At 38.4% G+C, this 22,225-nt stretch overlaps 1 protein-coding gene across 1 annotated transcript in view; it reads left to right on the top strand.

Moving 5' to 3' along the window:
* necab2 (N-terminal EF-hand calcium binding protein 2) overlaps positions 1-22,225 on the top strand; it is a 62,817-nt gene that overhangs the window by 3,630 nt on the left and 36,962 nt on the right. The window contains exons 3-5 of the mRNA XM_085914746.1: positions 18,746-18,854; positions 20,387-20,412; positions 21,258-21,355. Of these exons, the coding sequence (XP_085770872.1) occupies positions 18,746-18,854; positions 20,387-20,412; positions 21,258-21,355 (233 nt within the window). The remainder of the gene's footprint in view (positions 1-18,745; positions 18,855-20,386; positions 20,413-21,257; positions 21,356-22,225) is intronic.

The following is a 22,225-nucleotide window of genomic DNA, read 5'->3' as shown; positions in this document are numbered from 1 at the left end:
TGTCTCTCTCTCTCTCTGTCTCTCTCTCTCTCTCTCTCTCTCTCTCTCTCTCTCTCTCTCTCTCTCTCTCTCTCTCTCTCTCTCTCTCTCTCTCTCCCCTCTCTGTGTCTCTCTCTCTTTTTCGCTCTCTTTCCCTCTTTGTCACTTTCGCTCTCTGTCTCTCTCATTGATGTATAGACACTTAGAAATATCCTTATTTTTAAAAATAAATGTGCTATTTTCCAATGACAATAACATTAAACTAATCAGAAATACACTATACATTGTTAATGTGGTAAATGACTATTCTAGCTGCAAACGTCTTGTGGATACACTCTATACATTGTTAATGTGGTAAATGACTATTCTAGCTGTCTGGTGTTTAATGCAACATCTACATAGGTGTATAAAGGCCCATTTCCAGCAACCATCCCTCCACTGTTCTAATGGCTCATTATGTTTGCTAATTGTGTTAGACGGCTAATGGATGATTATAATACCCTTGAAACCTTCGTGCAATTATGTTAGTTTTCATGGAAAACACTAAATTCTCAAAATATATCTATATATCTATCTATATATATAGATATATAGATATAGATATATATATATGCCTGATCAAATTGACTCACATTTTGCACTTGACTCTTATCTAGTTGTGTTCATATACGTAAATATAAAATGCACTCATGAAGGATATCCGTTGATTATTTACAACACTTATCCTGTTGAGAGTCGTGGAAGGATGACGGCTATCTCAGTTGACGGTTAATCACAGGTCCCGGAACATTCACATACCATAACTAGTAGGGAGTGATCACCCCCACTGCCTCTTCAGAAGTTAGGCAACTGAACCTCACCATTATCGATGACACTGAAACTCAATGACACTCTTTACAAGGTTTTATCATTTCAATTTCAATATCTCTTCAAATGGAAATGGTAAATTCTAAAGGGAAAAAAAATGGTGCTTCATTATAAAACTTGACAGCACTAAGTTTAGTTTTTGGAGACAGACCCACAAAAATGCCATGATTCATTTTTCTGGTCATGACCCTATAAGTTCATAGGTCTTAATCCTAACTGCCTCACGGGGCGATGAATAGACTGCTATGCTGTATGACAGTCATGGCCGAGCAATTGAATGACAAACCCGGGGCCCTGGAGAGAGAGCCAGCAGGACCAGGAAGTCAGACAGATTCTCACTCAGGAAATCCAAACCCATCAATCTCTTTTCTATCCTGCTTATGGAGCCTATCCCAGCTGATCTCAGGGACGACACAGTACACGCTGAATAGGTTGCCTGTCAATCACGGAGTACATATAGACAAATTGCGAAATAAATAATAAATCCATCTTGGAAGGAAGGAAAGAAAGATGCTACTTTGCACCCAATGCAGATTTGCCACTGCTTTTGTCTTCTCTGGAGCATCTGTTCTACAGATGGAGCAAGGGTGCTGTGGTTTGATTGGTCCTTACTCGAATATCTTAAGTCATTCTGCTACTGGTGCAGAAAAGTAGAATCAAAAGAGTCGGGGTTTGGTTGCTACTGTGAGGGAAGATGGTTATTATAAGGAAACTTTGATGTATGGAAAGCAGACTGGAAAGGAAGGGGAAGGAAGCAAGCAAGTGCAAGTTGAAGAGGAGCTAATTTTATTCTACCTCTCCTGGGAGAAGGCCGGGGAACTGTTTTAATGAGCGGGACATGGAAAGAGAGAAAAGTGCATGTGTTTGTAGGGACCATCACAAAAGGAATGTGTGTGGAAGCATGGCTTTGACAACAACGGCTGCAGCAAAAGAAAATGAGCAGCTCAAAAGGAGCAAGGCAATCAAGGAAATGATGATAATTTCATTGGAGGGATTGACTTTACATTCATTGTCAGAAAACCATGGGCTCATGTGTAAAGGTGTACGCAACTGTGTGTTTTCTATAGTGTGCATCCATGTTTTCAACAAATGTACCTGCCATGCTTCAGTAGGCATTTTTATTTGTGCTAGTCTGTAAGAGAAGTTTAACACATCAGTGTGTTCAAGCTTCAACTATGTGTGTGTACTAATCCGACTTTAAAGGCATCGTCGTGCCGGCCGTGAATGCGGTAGTCCTGAAAAATGAAATATTCAATTGGCAGCACCATCTTAGTGGTTCTTCTTGCAGTACTTCCATGCATTGAGCAGGTGCACTTGGGAGTATTAAAGAGGTTTGATTGGTCCATAAAATACTTAAACAGGTCACTATTTTCTATGGCTGCTGACTAAGAGCAATCACAATGCATTCGTCCATTTTCTACATCACGTAAGTATCCTGTTCAGGGTTATGGGGAACTAGTTGGTTCCCATTGACGGGACTCCATGGCAACCAGGCCAGGGTGTCGTCCGCTTTGCAACTCAGTTGGTCTAGTAATTAGCTCCTTACCACACTGTACAGGATGAATTCATTTTATTATTAAATTTCTATTATAATTTCTGTTAAAATGAAAGTCAATGTTGATGCCATGTTTTGTAAATTCAACGTAGTTATGGGACTTATGCAAAACAAAATGGAGAGTGTTTTCTAGCTATATGTTGCGTGGAGTTGGATCTGATTGGCAGACCTTGACCTTCTGATATATTTTGACGTCGTCTACAATAAAGTTGATTATTTTCAGACTTTCAATCAGCGGATGGGTTTTTAATTCTTTGCCCTTCTGTGTCCTATGACTCATCCACCGTCTGCTAATCATCATGATTATGTTTGGCATAATGACAGTGAGCAGACAGGTTTTCGGGAGGCTTGTTTATCTTTGCTGTCAAGACTGGACAGAAACACAGCTTTGCAGCTGACAGCAAACAGTAGAGTGGAGCTGTTTCCTGGTGCGGCAGCAACACAATTAGTGTTGTACCTAATTATAGTTTTTTTTTTTCCTGAATGAATAAATCTAAACTAAACAAATTCTTGGAGCACAATTACTTAAACTGTTAATATCTATTGGAAAACCACTCGCGAACGACAGTAACAACCTAACCGACTGACCGACCGATTGATATTAATAGTGTTTGAAATTGTGCGAAAAGAATCACTCTTTGAGTTAAACCATTCATAAAAAATCATCCAATGAATTGTGTAGACGAGTGTGATGTAATCACTATTGCTTGTGTAATTATAAATGCAATACACTCCATAAATAAAAAGTTAATTTCAAGATTTTAATATCAACTATAACAGTTGAAGTCTCTTTAACATTTTGCACCAATCGCCACCAAAATAATACTCAGGTCGCTGACAGTAACAACCTAAACGACTGACCAACCGATTGATATTAATAGTGTTTGAAATTGTGCGAAAAGAATCACTCTTTGAGTTAAACCATTCATAAAAAATCATCCAATGAATTGTGTAGACGAGTGTGATGTAATCACTATTGCTTGTGTAATTATAAATGCAATACACTCCATAAATAAAAAGTTAATTTCAAGATTTTAATATCAACTATAACAGTTGAAGTCTCTTTAACATTTTGCACCAATCGCCACCAAAATAATACTTAGGTCGCTGAGTACTGTCATGACCAACTCAAGTTGGCTTAAGTTTCCAGGAATCACAAAACAAATGTTTTTATTCCTAAAATTATGTTTAATAATGTTGTATGTCACTGTCCAAAAATGTTTAGTCATAGGTTGGCTGATTTGGTGCCCAGTATGTCCCTTTGTATGGTATGAAAGAAACAATTTCAAAGTCTTGGTGGATTTATTCTTTTGATTCACTAAGTTGTAGAAGCATTTCAGCATACTACAGTAGTGTGAAAAATTATTTTCCCCCTTACTGATTTTTTTTTTTTATATTTTTTTTTTAAAAATGTTTCCCATCATCAAAAAAATATTTGTCCAATGCAAATAACACAAAAAACACAAGTAACCACAAAATGCAGGTTTCTGTTCCTAAGAGAGAAAATAACCCAAACCTACATCATGACCCTGTGTGAAAAGGTGATTGTCCTAATACACTGTAAGTATGTCGGGTCAATCCTTTAACATTTACTTCATTTGAACTTGTACATCAGTTGCACATTTGTTAAATTTGAGTTTTTTATTTCAACGATCCCTTCTTCTCAAAAATGACATGTGAATATCACATTTTATTCGTGTGCAACCAATGTACATGTTCAAATAAAAATAAAAAAGAATGACATTTTTCACTGCAGTCTAGTGTCAAGAGCACTGGAGCACGTACTCATCCAGCATGTCCATCGCTGCATTCTTCCATCCTTCAAACCTCACAATCGCAGGAGATTTGTCACTTCTGCCACTGAAGAAAAAGAAAAAAAATCCCCAATATGCGACTTCAGAGTGACAACGGTATTGGACAGATGATGAGCAGTGCCTGGCATTGTCACCAAAGAGTTCAATCTATGTCTCACGGTAATAGAGATCTTTGTCTCTTATAATCTGGAAGCTTTTCCGATGCCTCTAAGCAAACTCCAAAAATACGCATTTGACTCAGGAGTTGGCTTGTAACATACCATACAGAATAGGCCTGGTTGCTGGATGGTTGCAGAGTTGGTTCTCGATATTTCAGAGTGACTATTGGATTCTTGGTCCCTGACTAAGCCTGTTCTCCTTGCCTGAATGGTTTAGTTTAACCAGGCGGTCAGCTCTAGAAGTGTCCTCGTTCCAAAATCATTTACTAAAGGAGATGAAGTATCTGTGGAAGTATCTATCTATCTCAGTGCTTGAAAAGTGAGGCGTGTCAGTGTCACAAGCAGGAGGGTTGCCATGGTGAGCAAAGCTCCATTGCTTGATTGGCAGTCCTTGATGATCAGAGGCAGCTCACTTTTTGTTCTCCGTCTCAAAAGAGAATCTGGCTGCAGCTGTCGATTCCGCACCTGTTTTTTCCTAATGAGTTAACGGTCGGGTTCCTCCACTCAGTGGAGAATGTGTGTACTCTGGTTAGCTCTGCACACCTGCAGTGTGTATTTTTAGAAGAGTGGGGGGGATCTTCTGTTATGAGATGAAAGCACCAGGGAGACTTTACACATGACATTTACATGCCATCATTAGCTTTGCTGGGTGTGTCTAAATTTGTGTGTGTAATAAATATTTAGCTGTCTCACACCCAAGAGTGACATTTCTTTTATTTATATATTTTCTACTCCACAAAGTGTCTTCATCACTTACTAGATGGTAAACCTGTTCTCCCCGATTTGCTTTTCATGCGTAGCACCGTTTACTTCTATTCAGATGAGCGTAAAATAACCCACAACACCAGACACTACTCTGTTGCCCCTGGTTACAACATCCCCCCCCCTCCCCAAGTGTCATTCTGACATACTGTTTCCATAGCAACAAAGATAACCCCTGCTTAACCCAGGTAATTAGTTTTGGGTCAGAGCCTTCCAGTTTTATCAGGTCAAAACGCGGTTGAATGTGGTGAAACAAAATGAAGACAAAGTTAGGTTTTGTTTCGAAAATGTTGATGGATTGTTGGATGATAAATGGGGATCATTTTATGAATTCATATTTAACATATTAATCTTGTACCAATATGGTGGCAGGGTTTCTAGTGAGGACTGTAAGCATTCTGCCCTACATTATTTACACTTGATCGTTTCTAAACTTAAATAAAAGTTGATGACTTTGAGTGAGATCACAGCCAATTAAGGGTCTGCTGTAACAATTAATGTTTAATTTGTTTAATGACTGGAAAGTTGACCAGTAATGATTTTGCAGGACAGAAATTGTAGCTTAGTACTCTGGAGGGATACGTACATCGAGACCAGAATTTAAAAAAAAAACTTTTTCTGTGTATTAGCACAAAATTGTACTTTATATTTCCGTTTCTAGCATATGCCTAAATTGTGTCACTGAAATCAAGAATTATTCAACGAGAAAGTAAATCACATATGCTTCTTGCTATGGAGAAAATAGATGGATGATTGTCATTTAAATGTTATTTTTGGCCTGTGCCACGTATATTTTTTGTAAAATTGGGCAAATGAACAAACAAATGGAAACCTTGTTGGAGGTAATGCTTCAATTGCAGAGCGTATTTTAGCCATGCCTGTGTGTGTGTGTTTGCGTGCGTGCGTGAAACCCACGTGAAAAAAAAGGCTGTTTTAGTAAATCATTTTAATCTTATCCACATTCTCATTTTATGTTGCATTATCCCTCCTGGAGCTACCTACTTCTCAATTCCAGGATCACAGGTGATGGCATATTTCTGCCAGAATCAGATGCTGTTGTCATATTCACCCAGCTGGCACGCAGTTGAACATCTGTCACAGCCACAGCATAATTTGTTGTAGCCTTTCCAGCAGGTTCAAAATCAATTGTTGCTTTGAATTGTCAAATCATGCAGTGGTTTGCAAATGTGTTGGCTTCACTCTGCCCTCTACCTCATCTGTGTTTGTGGTTATAATGTGTTATCTATGATCCATCTTATCATGCCAGAATCTCTCCAAGTTCTTTATGACCCTGAGAAAGAATATGCATGAACAAAATGTTTTATGCATCTAGTCTGATCACACTGACAAGATGACAAATGAAACGGTGACACTGAGAATTTTGATTGGCGCTTAATGACTAGCTCCTCTCATCAATTTAGTTCGAGCACACACATACGATCAACGCCCTGCTGTTAATTGGTCAACTTAAAACTATCAGAAAAACATTAAAAGATGTTGAGCGTCAAAGATTAACAGGCGCTAGAGAGCAACTTGTCAGAAGAGTACTTTTTCACCAATTGCTGCCTTAGGAGGGTAAATAAACATGCCAAGTATCACTATTACCACTTTTCCGGTGGCCAAGTTTTGGTATGGCCCCATTCATTCCCATGATTGTCGCTGAAGGCTGACATCACATTATTAACTGTGCCAAGAGAATACCTTAGAGTATTAAAAAAATAAAATCAAGGTCACTGTGTATTGGATGAAGAAAACACTCATTTGTTTTTTAAAACTGGAAAATGGTAGAATAGGAAAAATGGGCGATATGGTTGCCTTTATGATGCCTATTGTTATGAAAAAGATATAGAGTACATTTGTTAGCCTACTATAATACACCTAAATCTCGATTGTACGTGGACTTTGGTGTTGACCCCCGGGGACGACCTAGGACGCGCTGGAGAGACGATGGGAGTCTGGGAGTCCGACCCCGGATAAGCGGAAGAAGATGGATGGATGGATGGATGGATGGATGGATGGATGGATGGATGGATGGATGGATGGATGGAGCAATATAAGCCACCTTGTTTTTGCATGTGCCATGCATTTTTTGATGATGATGTGGAAACGTTACTGTCCATATTTTTGCCCTCGGCCAAGCAAAGCAAAACAAATGTAAACTACTACTAATATCAGTGAAAAGGAGTCAAAATGCCTTTTAAATGTAATTTTGAAAGCTAAAAAAACCAAAAAGAAAGTTAAAACAACAATGGAAGGATGCGATTGGATGAGACCGCCCGCTCAAAGACCTGCATCTGTGCTCTCATCTACAAGATAATTAGCTGGTGTGGCTGGCTATAAAAGACGGTTAAAATCAAACGTCAAATATCCTCACAAGCTTAAACGCCCATACGCGATATCTGAAATCTCTGCTAAAACACGCAAACCACAGGCGACATTGGAATCTTACGTGGTGCTCTTTACTATCTTTGATAATGATTTTCACTTGAGCCTTACCATTTGTGTGACTTGCACATATGTGACTTATTCCCACCTTGGTGGCTCCCTGTCAAATGTTCTGGATTCTAATCTTGGCTCTGACCTTTCTGTGTGGATTTTTTTTTTTTATGTTCCATCCATACTTACAATTGGTTTTCACTTGGTATTTTGGTTTCCTCATAGGTACATTCCCAAAAGATGTTTTGACTGTCTAAATGTGCTCTGTGATTGACTGCTGACCTGTACAGGATACAATGACTCTCATTCCGTTATCACTGTGCTTATTACAGGTACTCGACAAGGGACAATATTTAATCTATTTATTTCAATTTATCACCTTTACTTTTTTACACATACTTTAATAAATTCCACTTAACCCAGGAAAAGTTGAGTCCATTTAAGTATGCAGACGATATTGCCGTGGTTGCTTTATTAAAAAAGAGGGACTCGGCGGGAGAAGTTTATAGAGCTGTATCTTCCCTCCAAAACTGATGTGAGCTCCATGGAGATCAACGTAATGAAAATTAATGAGCTTCTTATTTATGACAACAACAACAAAAAAAACAGTACAGCCAGTCCTAATGAGGGGACACATGGAAATAGTTTATAAGAACCTCATAAAGGGAGTCCTAACCTTTAATATGGCAAGGTTGATGGCACTTAATATTAAAGGAAGAAATAAGTCACAGAGAATAGGAAACCTTGCCTCTTCATTAAGCTATCTATTAAAGTCTGTTGTTTTTCATTTTGTCTTTGAGATATTTTTGCATTTATGTATTTGTTGTTTTCTGTTTCCTATATTCGAGATAAATGACAAATAACTCCACCTCTCGCTCAAAGCTGTGGTAGGCGACAGCTAAACTGTGGCCAGCGGTGGGCGTAACAGATTACAAATGTAACAGGTACCATTAATACAGTATAAGACTAAACTAAAGTTGCCTATTAAAACATTTACAATGTACAAAATATGTTTTACTCAATCACTGTCAACAGAAATCAGGCGGCACAGTTTAATAATCAGCCGAAACCACTTTTTTTAAGAAACACAATTCTCCCTCTGCAGATGGCTTGTAAGATGGCTGAGAAGTCATTGTTGGTCAAACCAGTCAGTATCATGGTTTTATGAAATACAAGCAGGAACAAAAAGCAGTAAAAAGCAACATTTACAGAATTGTGAAGAGTTAAGAGTCATTATGCTTTTTAGATAGGATGTGAAAATGAATGGTCCATCAATGGCAGTATGCAAATTGTGAATCACTCTGATTGGTCATTCGGTAGCAAATGCAATTCAGTCCACTTCTGTTGTAGTATGCCTGCGCTGGCCGATGACGTCAAGCTACGGCGGCAATCGGATAAACTACATAACAACCATTAAATAAGAGTCTGACAATATGCTGGTCCTACAAGGTGGCCGTGGGTCAGAGGTTCCGCTGTTTGAGTCTCAGTAGTTTAGTTTTGCTTTTGCTGCTGCTGTTTTGCTCTTGGCACTGAAACACAACAAAACCGTGCTGGTGTAAGCTGTAATTGTTTTTGTTTTGGTTGTTTTTTTGCTCTCTGCCAAGTACTATTTGACGCAAAGAGGGATTTAGTCACCTCCTCGGAAATGACATATATTGCACATTAAAGTCAAGCCAAATAAGATCTAACAGCGGCCATAAAAATAGTCCGTTGTCACACATAACATCAGCCTGTCTAATTGTACAGATTGGACATCCTTCACTGCAAGTTCATTAAGCTGCAGTGTCGCCCATGACACCATGTTAACAACAACAAGGTGGAGCCGACATGCTAAACTGACCTGGTTTCACAAACTGACATTCTATTATCTGCCATTAAACACCATCACGCTACATTAAAAAGCACCGTTGTGGGCAATGGCAGTCAATTATTGGCGGGTGAAGTAGTATATCTGGCTGTTAACAGGAACCATAAAGCCATTTGTGCAAATGAGTCCCCCCTTAAGGGAGCAAGAGAGGCTGCCAGTGGGTTTCAGATAGTTGGATGTGCAGTGAAGGAAGGCGTTGAAATATATCCGCTTTCAGTCCACACACACACACAAAAAACAAAAAAACAAAACGCAATTATCTGCCATCAGAGAGTGGGAATCATCAGCGGGGTAAAACCCCCAAAACACAAAGTTCCTTATGAGCCTGTAGAATAAGGCACACCATCTGCTCTCAATAAATCGGCTGCTCAACATTGTGTGCTGCCACGCTCCTTTAATAAGATTATTACGTTTATCCAGCAGATTGATGATGTTCACATATCACGGTATTTATTCTACTTTCCGTTGTGCAACAAAATAGATCTTCTCGATCATCTCTTCTTTTCGAAAGACAGACCGACGCAAGTTGTTTACACACAGAAAATTGTCTTTCACTGAGCTGATGAGAAATAATCACAAAGAATAATTTTATTTCGGTTCCAGTTCAACTTTAATTTATTAGGTTTTACTTTGATCATGGTTGAAATCAAGCGTGTTACTAATTTTAGGCAAAAATGATTAGCCCTATCATTGTGGCCTTCAGGAGAGTTAGTATAGAAGTCCTACACACAAAAAAGCGTTTTTAAAAATGCAGTTTCCCATTAACATTAATAGTAATTCACTGCTCTGTGTTAAATATAAAATGCACAAAATCTTGAATATTTCAAATGGTGCACACTCCCTCTTTGTCCCTTTCTGACTCATTGGTCTTGCTTCTGGACAGGTGGAGAGGTTAAAATGTCAATGCAAAGAGTTGACATGCCTGACATTTCCCTGACTATGTTCTGACATGAATGTTTTAATCTTCATCCAGTGAATGTTGGAATCAAGACAAGCAGACATCACAGATGACATTTAAGGCATTGTATCAAGATGTTGTGTTCTCACAAAGTGGACATAGTTTTAGAATTAAAAAATCTCGATTTGATTAAAAATTACAGAGGTACAATGGGGAAATCATGTGCGGTTTGGAAAATTATCCTTACAAGAGTGATTAAAAAATGTAGCCTGCTATATATTGTGTATATATTCAATCAAATGTTCTTCCTTTTTATTAAGTTCATTTTTAGTCTTCAAGCATGTGTCAATTCATGATCGGATACATGTGCAATACATAAGTAAATCATGGCACTTCACTTTTTTCAAAATTTCTGTTACATCCTAGGAACACAAATATCTTCAAACAAGACTTAAGTTGGTCACTATTATGACAACACTTTAGCACTTCTACTGTCAATGGTTGCTGACTGTCTTGCTATATTCGAAACATAACATTTTCCCACATGTGTTTGGAAGATATTGAAAGATAAGGCTTTTTCATTTTTACTAAATATACCCCACAGCCCAGAAATATGATGAAGACAGATGGGCGGATGGGAGATTATTGTCACATGTATTAAAGAGCCGGCACCTGCCATAAATGCATGCAGTGCTTTCATTCTTTTTGGAAACCTCATCAATTTTCTTCCACATCTTTTCAATTTCTGGTATTACTGGAATACACACACAAATATTTGGTCCAATCCTAAATTGTCCAACTTCACAACCTCACGCTTAACCATGGTGGTTCAACTATAACAGCTATGCAACGATCATGAACTTGTAGAAGCTTTGAAGCCCAAATAAGATTGTAACCTATAGCATGTTTCGGTGTCTTGATACCTAACAGTATCTATGAATATGGAGAAGCAAAACAAGCTCAATGAAAGTGATGCTTGAGCAGGTGCTGAGTGAGATGCAAAAATATTTTTGGGCATGCGTGTTCCTGTAGGATGTTGGTAATTGATTGGAGGAAAAAAATGAAACTGACAGATCAGTGACATGAAATGTTGTTCACCATTTATCATTCAAACACACAGAGGCAGAGATACGGTAGGTTTAAGTTGGATTTGGACTTGGTGGAATGAAGACAGACAAGAAGATGAATTAGCGCGTCCGTGTGTGTGCGTACATGCATGTGTTTTACTAGTACAGCAGGAGAAAGAAATATGATGGTGTCCTCATTTTGAAAGCAGGGTCAGTTCCCCATTCATCCTGTTGCTATGACAACCCATCATGCAGAGCCCCAAATCTAAGGCTTAAACAGCATGAGGGAAAGAGAAGATGTTTTTGGGGGAGTGCAAGACCAACAATAAACTATAAAAAAGAAAGGTATGTTTTAACCCTCTGCGACAAGAATTGTAATCAGGAAATGATAAGAAAGAAGATTGCGATGTATTAAGATGACGTGATGGCGGTGACGATACATATGTGCTTCCTTATAGTACTTTTCTTCCCTTTTCCACAGGGAAAAAAAATTCTTACCCCAGAAAACGTACAAGCCATCTCTCTCTCTCTCTCTCTCTCTCTCTCTCTCTCTCTCTCTCTCTCTCTCTCTCTCTCTCTCTCTCTCTCTCTGTCTGTCTGTCTGTCTCTCTCTCTCTCTCTCTCTCTCTCTCTCTCTCTCTCTCTCTCTCTCTCTCTCTCTCTCTCTTGCCCTCTCACTCTTGACCGTTCACCCTTAACTCTTTTACACCGCCCTGTCTCTCCAATAGACACGGGCTCCCTTGGTGCTCATCAAGAATTGCTTAAAAACCCAGATGCATCTCGAAGAACTAAAATTCTGGCTTCCTTCCAGTCTATCTCCTACTGAAAAATAGCAGATGAAAATTAATATTTCCCATCTAGACGCGCAGCTCTTATAGCAACATTCAGAACTCAAATCAGCATGTTAACTTTGTGGTCTTCATTGAGTTATGACAATGGAAAGTTTGTAGTGGAATATCTTTGAAGTTGTACAAATACAAATTTGACCAGAATTCTTAGGGAAATTATTCCATCTAAAAGAAGCTCCAAAAGCAGCAAATGTGAAGGCTAACTTCATAGTGAAAGCTTACCAAATAATACATTAAGCGGGATGTGGCAATTGACTTGTCTTCTCCACATTTCAAAATTACGCTCGCTAAATAAAGACACAAAGAAACCTCTAGTTGATTACAGCAAAGTGGGATGACTATTGCATTACTTTGCTTGCTTGCTTTTTTTTTCTGTGATGTAGGTAGTTTGTAATTCACTTTCCATATTTGAAGGAAGAGGCTGTGCTTTCAATTGCACTTTGAGGGTCTTTTCAATCATGGTCCATGAATAAAACAAGAAGGTATTCTGCATTATAGTGCCCTTAAAGTTGTGTTCATAAAATCTAAAGGGCCATGTTGGACATCATTTTGTTTCATCATTTTGAGTTTTTTTTATTTTTTTTATTTGATGGGCAAAAGTTCGGTTATATTTTATTTGATGTTTTTTGCTAGTAAGAAAAGAAACAATCCTATCTGTGATCAATTATGAACCAGTCTTTTTTATTCGCTGCACCCCTAGTTAGAAAAAAAATTAAAAAAAATAAAAAATTATATATATATATATATATATATATATATATATATATATATATATATATATATATATATATATATATATATATATATAAATATTCCACCGTATATTGGTTGATACCAATAATTGTTACATCAATAGCAATCTATCTATCGATCTATTTATTTTATTATACATGTATTATGGAAGGAACATAAATTGATTAAAAATAAAATAAAATAGCATTCAAAATATCTGTTAGGAAAACTTATTTTCAAGGAATATACATGGTTGGGATTTTTTTTCCTGATTACCCTTTTATATTGAATATTTTCTCAAACATATTTTATACTGATATTGACCACGTCTTTATTGAGATACATACTGATCATGAATTATCTCCCAGCCCTAGCAATATGCAACATATCAGTATACAAATACCCTTTCAGCAACTGTTGCTTGGTTTTGTGCTTTGTGATTGATTGTAATAATCGCAGAGATTCCTCTTTGTTTCACAGCCAACCCACAACATAAGCTGACAATAAATTGCCACACATTTTGCAAATTGCTTTAGTTAAAGTATACACCGACAGACAATTTAAAAAAAAAGCGGCCCTTCCACAGCAGCTGTCTGATTCTACTCAAATTGATAGTAAACTGTCATGGGAACATGCCATTTTACAGCACATCACACTCCCAACCACCAAAAACATCATTTCATTTCCCGCAATGTGACTTTTATTTAATTGTAGTTTTGTATCAGTTTGGTGCTTTTTTTTACGAGCTGTGGGAGATGAATTTGGGTTTAAATAATAGGCAGAGCAACAGCTACATCGCTGATCCACAAGCTTTTCATTACCATTCTCATTGCATCATTGAAATATCGATTGAAAAACAGCAGATTTATTGAGTGACCCAGACAAACAAGGATTTGAGATGCTGTCGATCGGTTTGTCTTGTCTAATTTGGGAGTACGGTGCTAATACAGCAAATGTGTAGTTTGCCTTCACCGCTGTTTTACTAGTGAATTCCTAAGTAGGTTCTCCTGGGCTTGCTGGCTGCTAACAGTAAACTGGGTCACTGCTGAATTAAACACCAGTGCCTTGGTTCTCAGTGCCGCTTCACTACTGAGCCACAGAGCGCGAGGTTGGAAATAGTTACGGCCATCAAGTCTGAATAAATAGCTGAGCCCAGGCAGAACGGAAAACTATCCATTCTGATGCCAAGCTTCACCCATATAATGCCTTGTGTGAAAGCCATGTAAATGATCGTTCTGTGCACTTAAGCAGACCGTCCGATTGAATTTGACACCCTCCATATAGTTCCTAAGGATCAAGAGAAGAAGGAAGTGTGACGTGGAATTGAAAGCCAATGTTGGCCACAGCTACTACGTCGGTGGCATCTTATTTGAGTTTTGTTAGAACCCTAAAGATGTGAAAATGATGGCGTTGCTTGTTTGCCAAATGGGCCGATCGGTCTGCATCATGCTAGGTGTTCTGACGTAGCAAGGGTGTGTCTGTCCTTGAAGATATGCATGGGGAATGATAATTTGGTGGCAGAAAGTCTGTCTGGAGTTTAAATACTGGCACTACTGGTCGATTGTGATTTTATCAAATTTGAATTCTGGGCATCACACATGTGCGTGGATGTCTCAACCCTCTGAATTATGGCAGGAACATATTCATTGAATGCTTTTTAATCATTATTTTTTCATCATCTCACTTGCCGACACACAAGCCGTGAGCGAGATGGTTTGTGTACAATTTTTTCATCATAGCTGTTTTCTAAGTGCATGAGCCCACTCCCTTAGCTGGCGGTGGTGGTCTCGGGATGCTTTCATTGTTGACATGAGATGGGACTGACGGTAGTGTTCACCTGTGCGCATGTTGGAAGATCAATATTTAATTTGCCACAGCTATATATGCCTCACCTCTACTATATTAAAGTTCATCCCTTGTTGATCAACACTCTTACGTATGATTTTTTCCAAAATACAACCTGCTCTCTTAAGGCGCATTCACTCCCTCTGTGAACAATGCTACGTCCATTTTCAACTCCCGCAACTGGGGCAAGGAAATGTTGCTGTTCATCACGGCACAAAGTGCTCACATTTGACAAACAAATAAACGTTTAGGTATCAAATATGACAATGTCAGGTAGAACTTTCCGAGTGTGTCACTGCAAATGAGCCAATAAAATTTCATATATACAATGAGTTTCGAGCGTCATATGTGTGAAAAGTGACCAGAATGCCAGTCCAGTGATGATACAGGCCGATGATTTTCAGAAAGACGGGATGAAAATACAAGACATGGTTTGCGTTGTAGCCTTTAAGAACTTATGTTTCAAAATAACAAACTAAGGAAGTAGACAGAACTCACCCCAAAAAGAACTGCAACATGATTTAGGGTGACATGACACGTGACAAAAACAATGAGCCGACACATACTAACAGAAAACAAGGAATGAAATATATGCAAATTGACGGGAAAACAAGATACTCTTGGAGACGCAAGTGGCAAGGTGGACCTGATTGGTTAACGGGTAAAGACAAAATGAAAAAAGAAAGCCTGGTACCATCAGGCATATGCCATATTATTTTTAAAACAAAACAAAAAATATTTAGATCAATGTACTACTTGGCAGGAAAATGTTAAATGGGTGAAATAGTTCCACCCAAAAAATACATAGTGTAGTCCCTGGACTGTAAGTACCAAACTTACACAATTACTTTTATTTTTTAGAGGTGTTTAAAAATACTTATCATGCCCCCAGGAAACTGCAGAAGGGGGAAAGGAAGCCCACTTTTACCCGCAGCACCTTTTGTGAAGCTGCAATCCCTGTGGTTTTCTACTGTGCTGCAGTCGCCCCACAGCTCAACCTGCTGCATCCATTCAAGCACACTCAAGGACAAGCACACTTTCAGGGCAGGGAAATGAATATTTGATATCTAGCTCTGCATCATGTGGTGAGACAATCAGTCATATGAGCCGTGAATCCAGGAAAATCCCCTCCCTTGCTGCAGTCCATCAGACATAGAAAGGATCTTAATGGATGGTGATGAAATAAGAAAAAGCAGAGGTGCATTTCAAGAATAGTTAAATAAATGACTCTACAACATGCAGGCATGCACACACACACAAACACATGGATACACACTCTTGGACAGATCGGCAAAAATCGGAGTATCAGTATTTACATTTTCTGTTGTGGTGTATACCAGTATTTAGCATATTGTCCTTTTTCCAACTAAGGTAATAATATTACCATCGAAGACTCTGTACTCTTCTTGCACACATCTTGATCAGATGTGATGCAAACTTAGAACAGAGATGACCACTGGAAGATTATTTTTAGTCTGATATTGGGAAAATGTCATTTCATTTATAAGCCCCTGAGTTCTCGCTTTACATTGTTAGCTCCTCCTTCCATGGATTTAATCAAGAAGCTGAGGAGCAATCAAGACAGAAATGGTTGATGGAATGAGATGTTCTTTCCTGACATGTCAAATAAATGTGACATGTGTCTTAGATGAATTGTCTCTGTTGCTGAGTTATTACAGCTGCTGTAACGTGTCCACAGCAGCTTTCTGATCAATAAAGCAATATTACTTTATCAAGGATGGCTGTTATAGGTTTGAGTCGTGATCCTTGCTCCTCTGTTTGGACATTTATGACAGTTGAGATCCTTGATAATATAGTGAAGTGAGGGAGCCCTTTGCTGACTAAGCATTGAGCAACGAGGTGTCTTAGATGCTTGAGACACAACCGCAAAATTCAGCGGTCAGGACTTTCGTATGGGAATATTCCAACATATATTATGTTATTATTGTATGTATCTAACAATTAATATGAAGCTGTAACGTGATGTAAATCCAAAATCAAAACAGCATTTGATGATTTGCAAAATGTTTTCAACCTATATTCAATTAAATACGCTGCAAAGTCAGGATACATATGATTCAAACTCATCAACCTTTTTTTCCATTTCCACATGTTCACAACTTTTTTTAAGCGATTCTCAACTTGTTTTGCCCCTACCAGCTCTTTTGGAATGTGTTGCAGGTATCAAAGTCAAATTGAGAGACTATTTACAGAAAATCAATAAAACAAAACAAAAATATACATATAGCTGTTTGCATATGTATTAAATGATTTATTTGTTTATTTACCCAAAGAAATATTAATTGAAACGATCATAATTTATATATTGATTCAACCATATGAACAAATAAATAAATAAGAACTCAATGAATAAATACATTTACTTCTTTACTTATTCGGTTCTGGACTACATATAAGTTAGTTATAATAGGCCTACTATAGGCAAATATTTTCACATCTCAGAAAATTATTTTGCGAAGACCGTCATACTCCATTAGACATTACTCCAGTTTATACTTTTCTGTTCTGCACACCAGCAATCATTTTATCATGTTGCACATCGTTAAGCAAAGCAACTATATTGGTATGTCTCACAAAACCATTAACGTTTGCTACAGTGAATCAAAGCTTAAGCGAGATTATAAATGCCAGTAAATATTATCCAAACCACACAGCAGCACAAAAAAAAAAAGATTTTCAATAACATTGGGTTTCATAAAACTGGTGCTCACCAATCCAATACTGTTTTGTGACCTTTTCAAGTGCTTTCCAAACAGCCTTGAGCTTTTGAAACATAATCGACAATGTACTCACTCAGACAGGCAGCAGGAGTTTGGCTAGTTTATCCTTGACTGAAAGCCACGCTGGATTGATTTTAGGGCAGCTTGAAAAGGAATTGACAACTGGAGCCATACTGTGTATTTGTACGACTATCCAAGAAGTACTAGTAGGTAGGATGCCTGTGAATTATTTTTTCATTGAATCGATTGCAACTGGACTGTTTTGGTTGATGTTTCGCCTCTTGAGCAGGCTTGATCAGTTCTTGTTGCATTACTAGTTACAACATCACTATCCTGAGTTGGTGTGGAAAGGGTGCACTGGATGAGGAAGAAAAGAGCGGCAGACCAACAATACTGTAATTCCGTATGTATCAGGGCTGTCTGAGAAACACAGAAAAGCAATCTGTTGTATGTATATTGAGGAAAACCAAACCAACACTTAATCTAAAATTGATGAGATCATGAATCAAATTTAATATAGTTTACTTTTTCGACTGTTTCCTCTCAAGGTGTTTTCATTGTAAGGCCCTTGACTCTACCAAGACTTGTACTACAGAATATTTGTCTTTATTCCTAGTTAGCTGGTCTAAGCTCATAAATGCACGGCTATGAAATGCTAGCTCAAGTGAAGTGGCACAAAAAGCTGTCAAAGCCTTTTTGTATTTAATACCTTGTGTTCTTGATATAAGAAATCTTGAGTTGCAAGTATATTTGTTTGAAATTCCCCCACTGAAAATGGTTAGACACAATAAAATACAAGTTTGCTGCTTTGCACAGTGTGAATTAAAGAACGATCATCTGTTGATTGGTTCAAAATGGAAACCAATTGGTTGTTCATTAGAAAACTATATGTATTCAGTCAAAATATCATTCTCAGGAACACACTCAGTAGAAGTTTCAGTTGGATATTCAAAGCCCTCCATTCAACCGTTGTATTGTCATATATTTATTGTTGAATAAAACCTTTGATTTATGTCCATGTGATGAAACGACAAAGAACTACTCCTCAATAAAAAAAGTTATTTGGAGCCCTAAATAGTGATGCTTGCAAAAGAAACTCTGAAACTAAATATGTCAGTGAGTATTTGGCCTCTTCACATCATTGTGTGTGTGCATGTTTGTGCATGTCTCCTTTAGATGATGGTAAACTCTCTCTGGATGAGTTCCAGGCTTTCTTCTCTGATGGTACGCTGAACGAGGAAGAGCTGGAGAAGTTATTTCATACCATTGACTCTGATAATACCAGGTAAGCATAAATACTGCATGCGTGTGTGTGTGTGTGTGTCAGTTGCAGTTGCTCCTTGTAGACCTCGTTGATTGGCTCTCATTAAATCAATGTATAGACAAAACATGTTGAGCTAATCAAGCACCTCTCTTCTGCAATCAGTAGAAGTGATTGTGAGTGACTGATCAGCATTGGCCTTGAGCATTTACACAACAGCGCTATCTTGAAAATGTACAACATTTATAAAGAAACCCAGGCGGACCAGAATCTTATCGCTGTTGTCATTTAGGTTTAGAATTAGCAATTACTACTGCACGCCACGTTTTAATGTCAGTGTGATAAATGCCGATGCAGACTGATGATGTTTTTATGAACGTATCTGCCTGTTTGAAGCAGGTGTATTATTAATCTACTTCTTTGCGGTGGATGCAGACAAGAAAGATTCTATTCATTTCATTGACGTGTGCGTGACACCCACACATTAGGAGTCGCCATTATCATATAAAAGCTAGAAAGGAATTGATTCGCTCAAGTTAAACCTAAAACTATGGTGTAAGCATTTCTTGAGAGAGCAAGAAGTTGATAAGTGGTTTAATGAAGAGGGATGAGCGTATCAAACAGCTTCTTACCTCTCAGCCTTCATCCATCTGTCATTGTTTCTTCTCATCTTTACCAATTTGAATCGAGGGATAACGTCACAAATTCATTTGATGATTTCTTATGGTCATTGAGAATAATGACATAATGACATAAAACATAAAACAACAGCACTGTGCCATCTTTGTGCTGCGGTGAGCAAATTGTTTTATCACTCCTCAAGTGGCAAAATTATCATGAAACATATTTTTGTTTGTTAACGCACTATTGCTCATTAAGAATGACGAAAGTCTCTCGGAACTGACAGACCAAATTTTCCCATTTGCATTCTAATGTTTGACTCAAATGGAAAAAGTGTAATAAGCAATCATCTGTTTTCACTTTGCATTCAGATGTCAGTGCAAAACATTTCAAATGTTCTTCCTCTTCCACCCTATATGTACATCTTCATGGAAAGTGATTATAGTTTCGATGCAGTCTTGGTGCTTCACAGACGCTATTGGCCTTGGTGGGGCAGATAATTACAATATTTGCTTCTCCAAGTGGCTCCATCCCCTGTAAAATAGCAATGAAAAAGTAATTTTATTTTTGGAGCGTCTCATGGCATTTGTATTATTTACTGAACAATCATTCAGGCACTGAGCAGATGGTGTCCTTCTTTCCATCTACTCCGTCATCGGTTACAAATTTCTCAGTCTGGCTATGTTTTAATTCTTTCCTTTCAATCCATCCGTCTATGCCTCATCCCTGTTAATCACATTTCCTGCTCCAGCAGACACACAATGAACCAGACCTGACTATTTCCAAGTGCGTGCGTGCGTGTGTGTGTGCACGTGTGTGTGTGTGTGTGTATTTGCATGCTAAAGCCTGTCCTTTTCTGACCCTACACTTCTCCGTTTCCACTCTCCTTCTCACCGTTTACATTGCCGCTCCTGCGATGTCCTGTGCTGCGATAGTAATGTTGACACAAAAGAACTCTGTGGTAAGTATAATACAAGCGCACACACTCACACAAATGCTTCCTTCAATTCGATCAGGGGTGCTCAAACACAAATGCTTCCTTCAATTCGATCAGGGGTACTCAAACACAAATGCTTGCTTCAATTCGATCAGGGGTGCTCAAACCAACCTTTGGCGACCACTTTGTCATATTTGACACACTAAAACTAATTCATCAATAAAAGTAAAGGTAAGCCAGGCAATTTTGTATTGTTATAGGAAATTCATTCATCCATCTATTTTCTGAAACACTTATTCTCCTCACAAGGGTCAGAGCTTATCCCAACTGACTTCGGGCAGTAGAACTGGTGGCCAGCCAAACGCAGGGCACACAGAGATAAAAAAAAAATCCATTTATAGTCACAATCACACCTACGGACAATTTGGAGTGCTCAATCGACCTTCCATGCATGTTTTTGAAATGTGGGAGCACGCGGAGGAAACCCACTCAGGCACGGGGAGAACATTCACACTCCACACAGGAAGGCCGAAGCCAGAATCGAACCGTGCACCTCTGAACTTAGAGGGGGAGCAAACCATATCGATTTTGCACTGGAAAAATATCAGAAAACAAAAAAAGCTAATACAAAAATGAAATGTAACGTGGACGGACTCCTCGTGGATGCACGAGGCAACCTAAAAAAGTCGTTCTGGGGATTTAAGATACAGCAGGCCTCCATTTCACCAGGACACTAATAGAAAATGTAATTTTAGTCAAAAACAAATTATCTTATGGTGTCAAATTTATTCAGTACTAGTATTGCCTTCGAGTCAATGCTTTATTAAAAGGCTAATAATAATTTTGTTCACATATATTTTTGTTCCCAGACTACTTTGCGAAGCACATGGGGGACTATGAAGGAGTTCTGGCCTCACTGGAGACACTCAACCTTTCCATCCTCAAAGCCATGGACTTTACCAAAAAGGTAATGCACATGCATAACAATGCAAATAAAAACACCAGAGTTCAGATAAGTGCTAAAAGTGTCCGTCTTACAAACTGTTCAAGTCTTCCACTCAAAACCTGCCTTTATCGAACTCCCTTGACACAACAGTATGCCCTGCTCATCCTCAGAGAACTTGTGGTTCACACCTCTAATGGCAAGACACAAACAGAGTGCATAGCTTAGGGAAAATGTCAGCACTCTTCTTTCTGTGCCACTGCAGAATGCAAACATGCAAAATCCCTTTTCATAACCCAAACTGTATTTACCACACTTGTCTCACTTTGCACAGGGAGTCAGGAATAATGACATGAATTCACATTGTGGGCTACTGGAAAATATCAAGATGTCCATTTTGTCTCTCGAGTGTTTATGCATTCATGTGTCTGTGCATTGTGTTGTGTGTCTATGTGCATGGAAATCTGTTATCCTAGTTTTTTCCTCAAGCTATAAATAGCAGCTGGGCCGCAGCAACCTCCCATATCCAGTTGATGTTCTTGTCCTTTGGTTTGTGTGTGAGAGAGATTCAGTCCATTGTCTTGGATCTGCTCTGTATGTCCCTATATCTCTATCCACCAGCTCTGTCTTAATCTTTCAATTTGAGCCTACAGCACAGCATGCATCCAAACACACACAGTATCAAGCAGCACAAAGCGTACACACACACACACACACACACACACACACACACACACACACACACACACACACACACAAGTATGGCAGACAGTATTAGATTTTCAAAGTGAAATTTGAAAATATTTTTTTCATTCTTTGGTTCTCTTCCAGTGACTTGTAGCACTGGTTCACCAATCACGTCAATTGGCATACTGTTGCTCAGTTTGCTTCGTC

Source organism: Syngnathus leptorhynchus, chromosome 6, assembly GCF_054491065.1.
Source record: "Syngnathus leptorhynchus isolate UIUO chromosome 6, UIUO_Slep, whole genome shotgun sequence".
Classification (NCBI taxonomy): domain Eukaryota; kingdom Metazoa; phylum Chordata; class Actinopteri; order Syngnathiformes; family Syngnathidae; genus Syngnathus; species Syngnathus leptorhynchus.
This window is presented reverse-complemented; position numbering and strand designations above follow the sequence as displayed.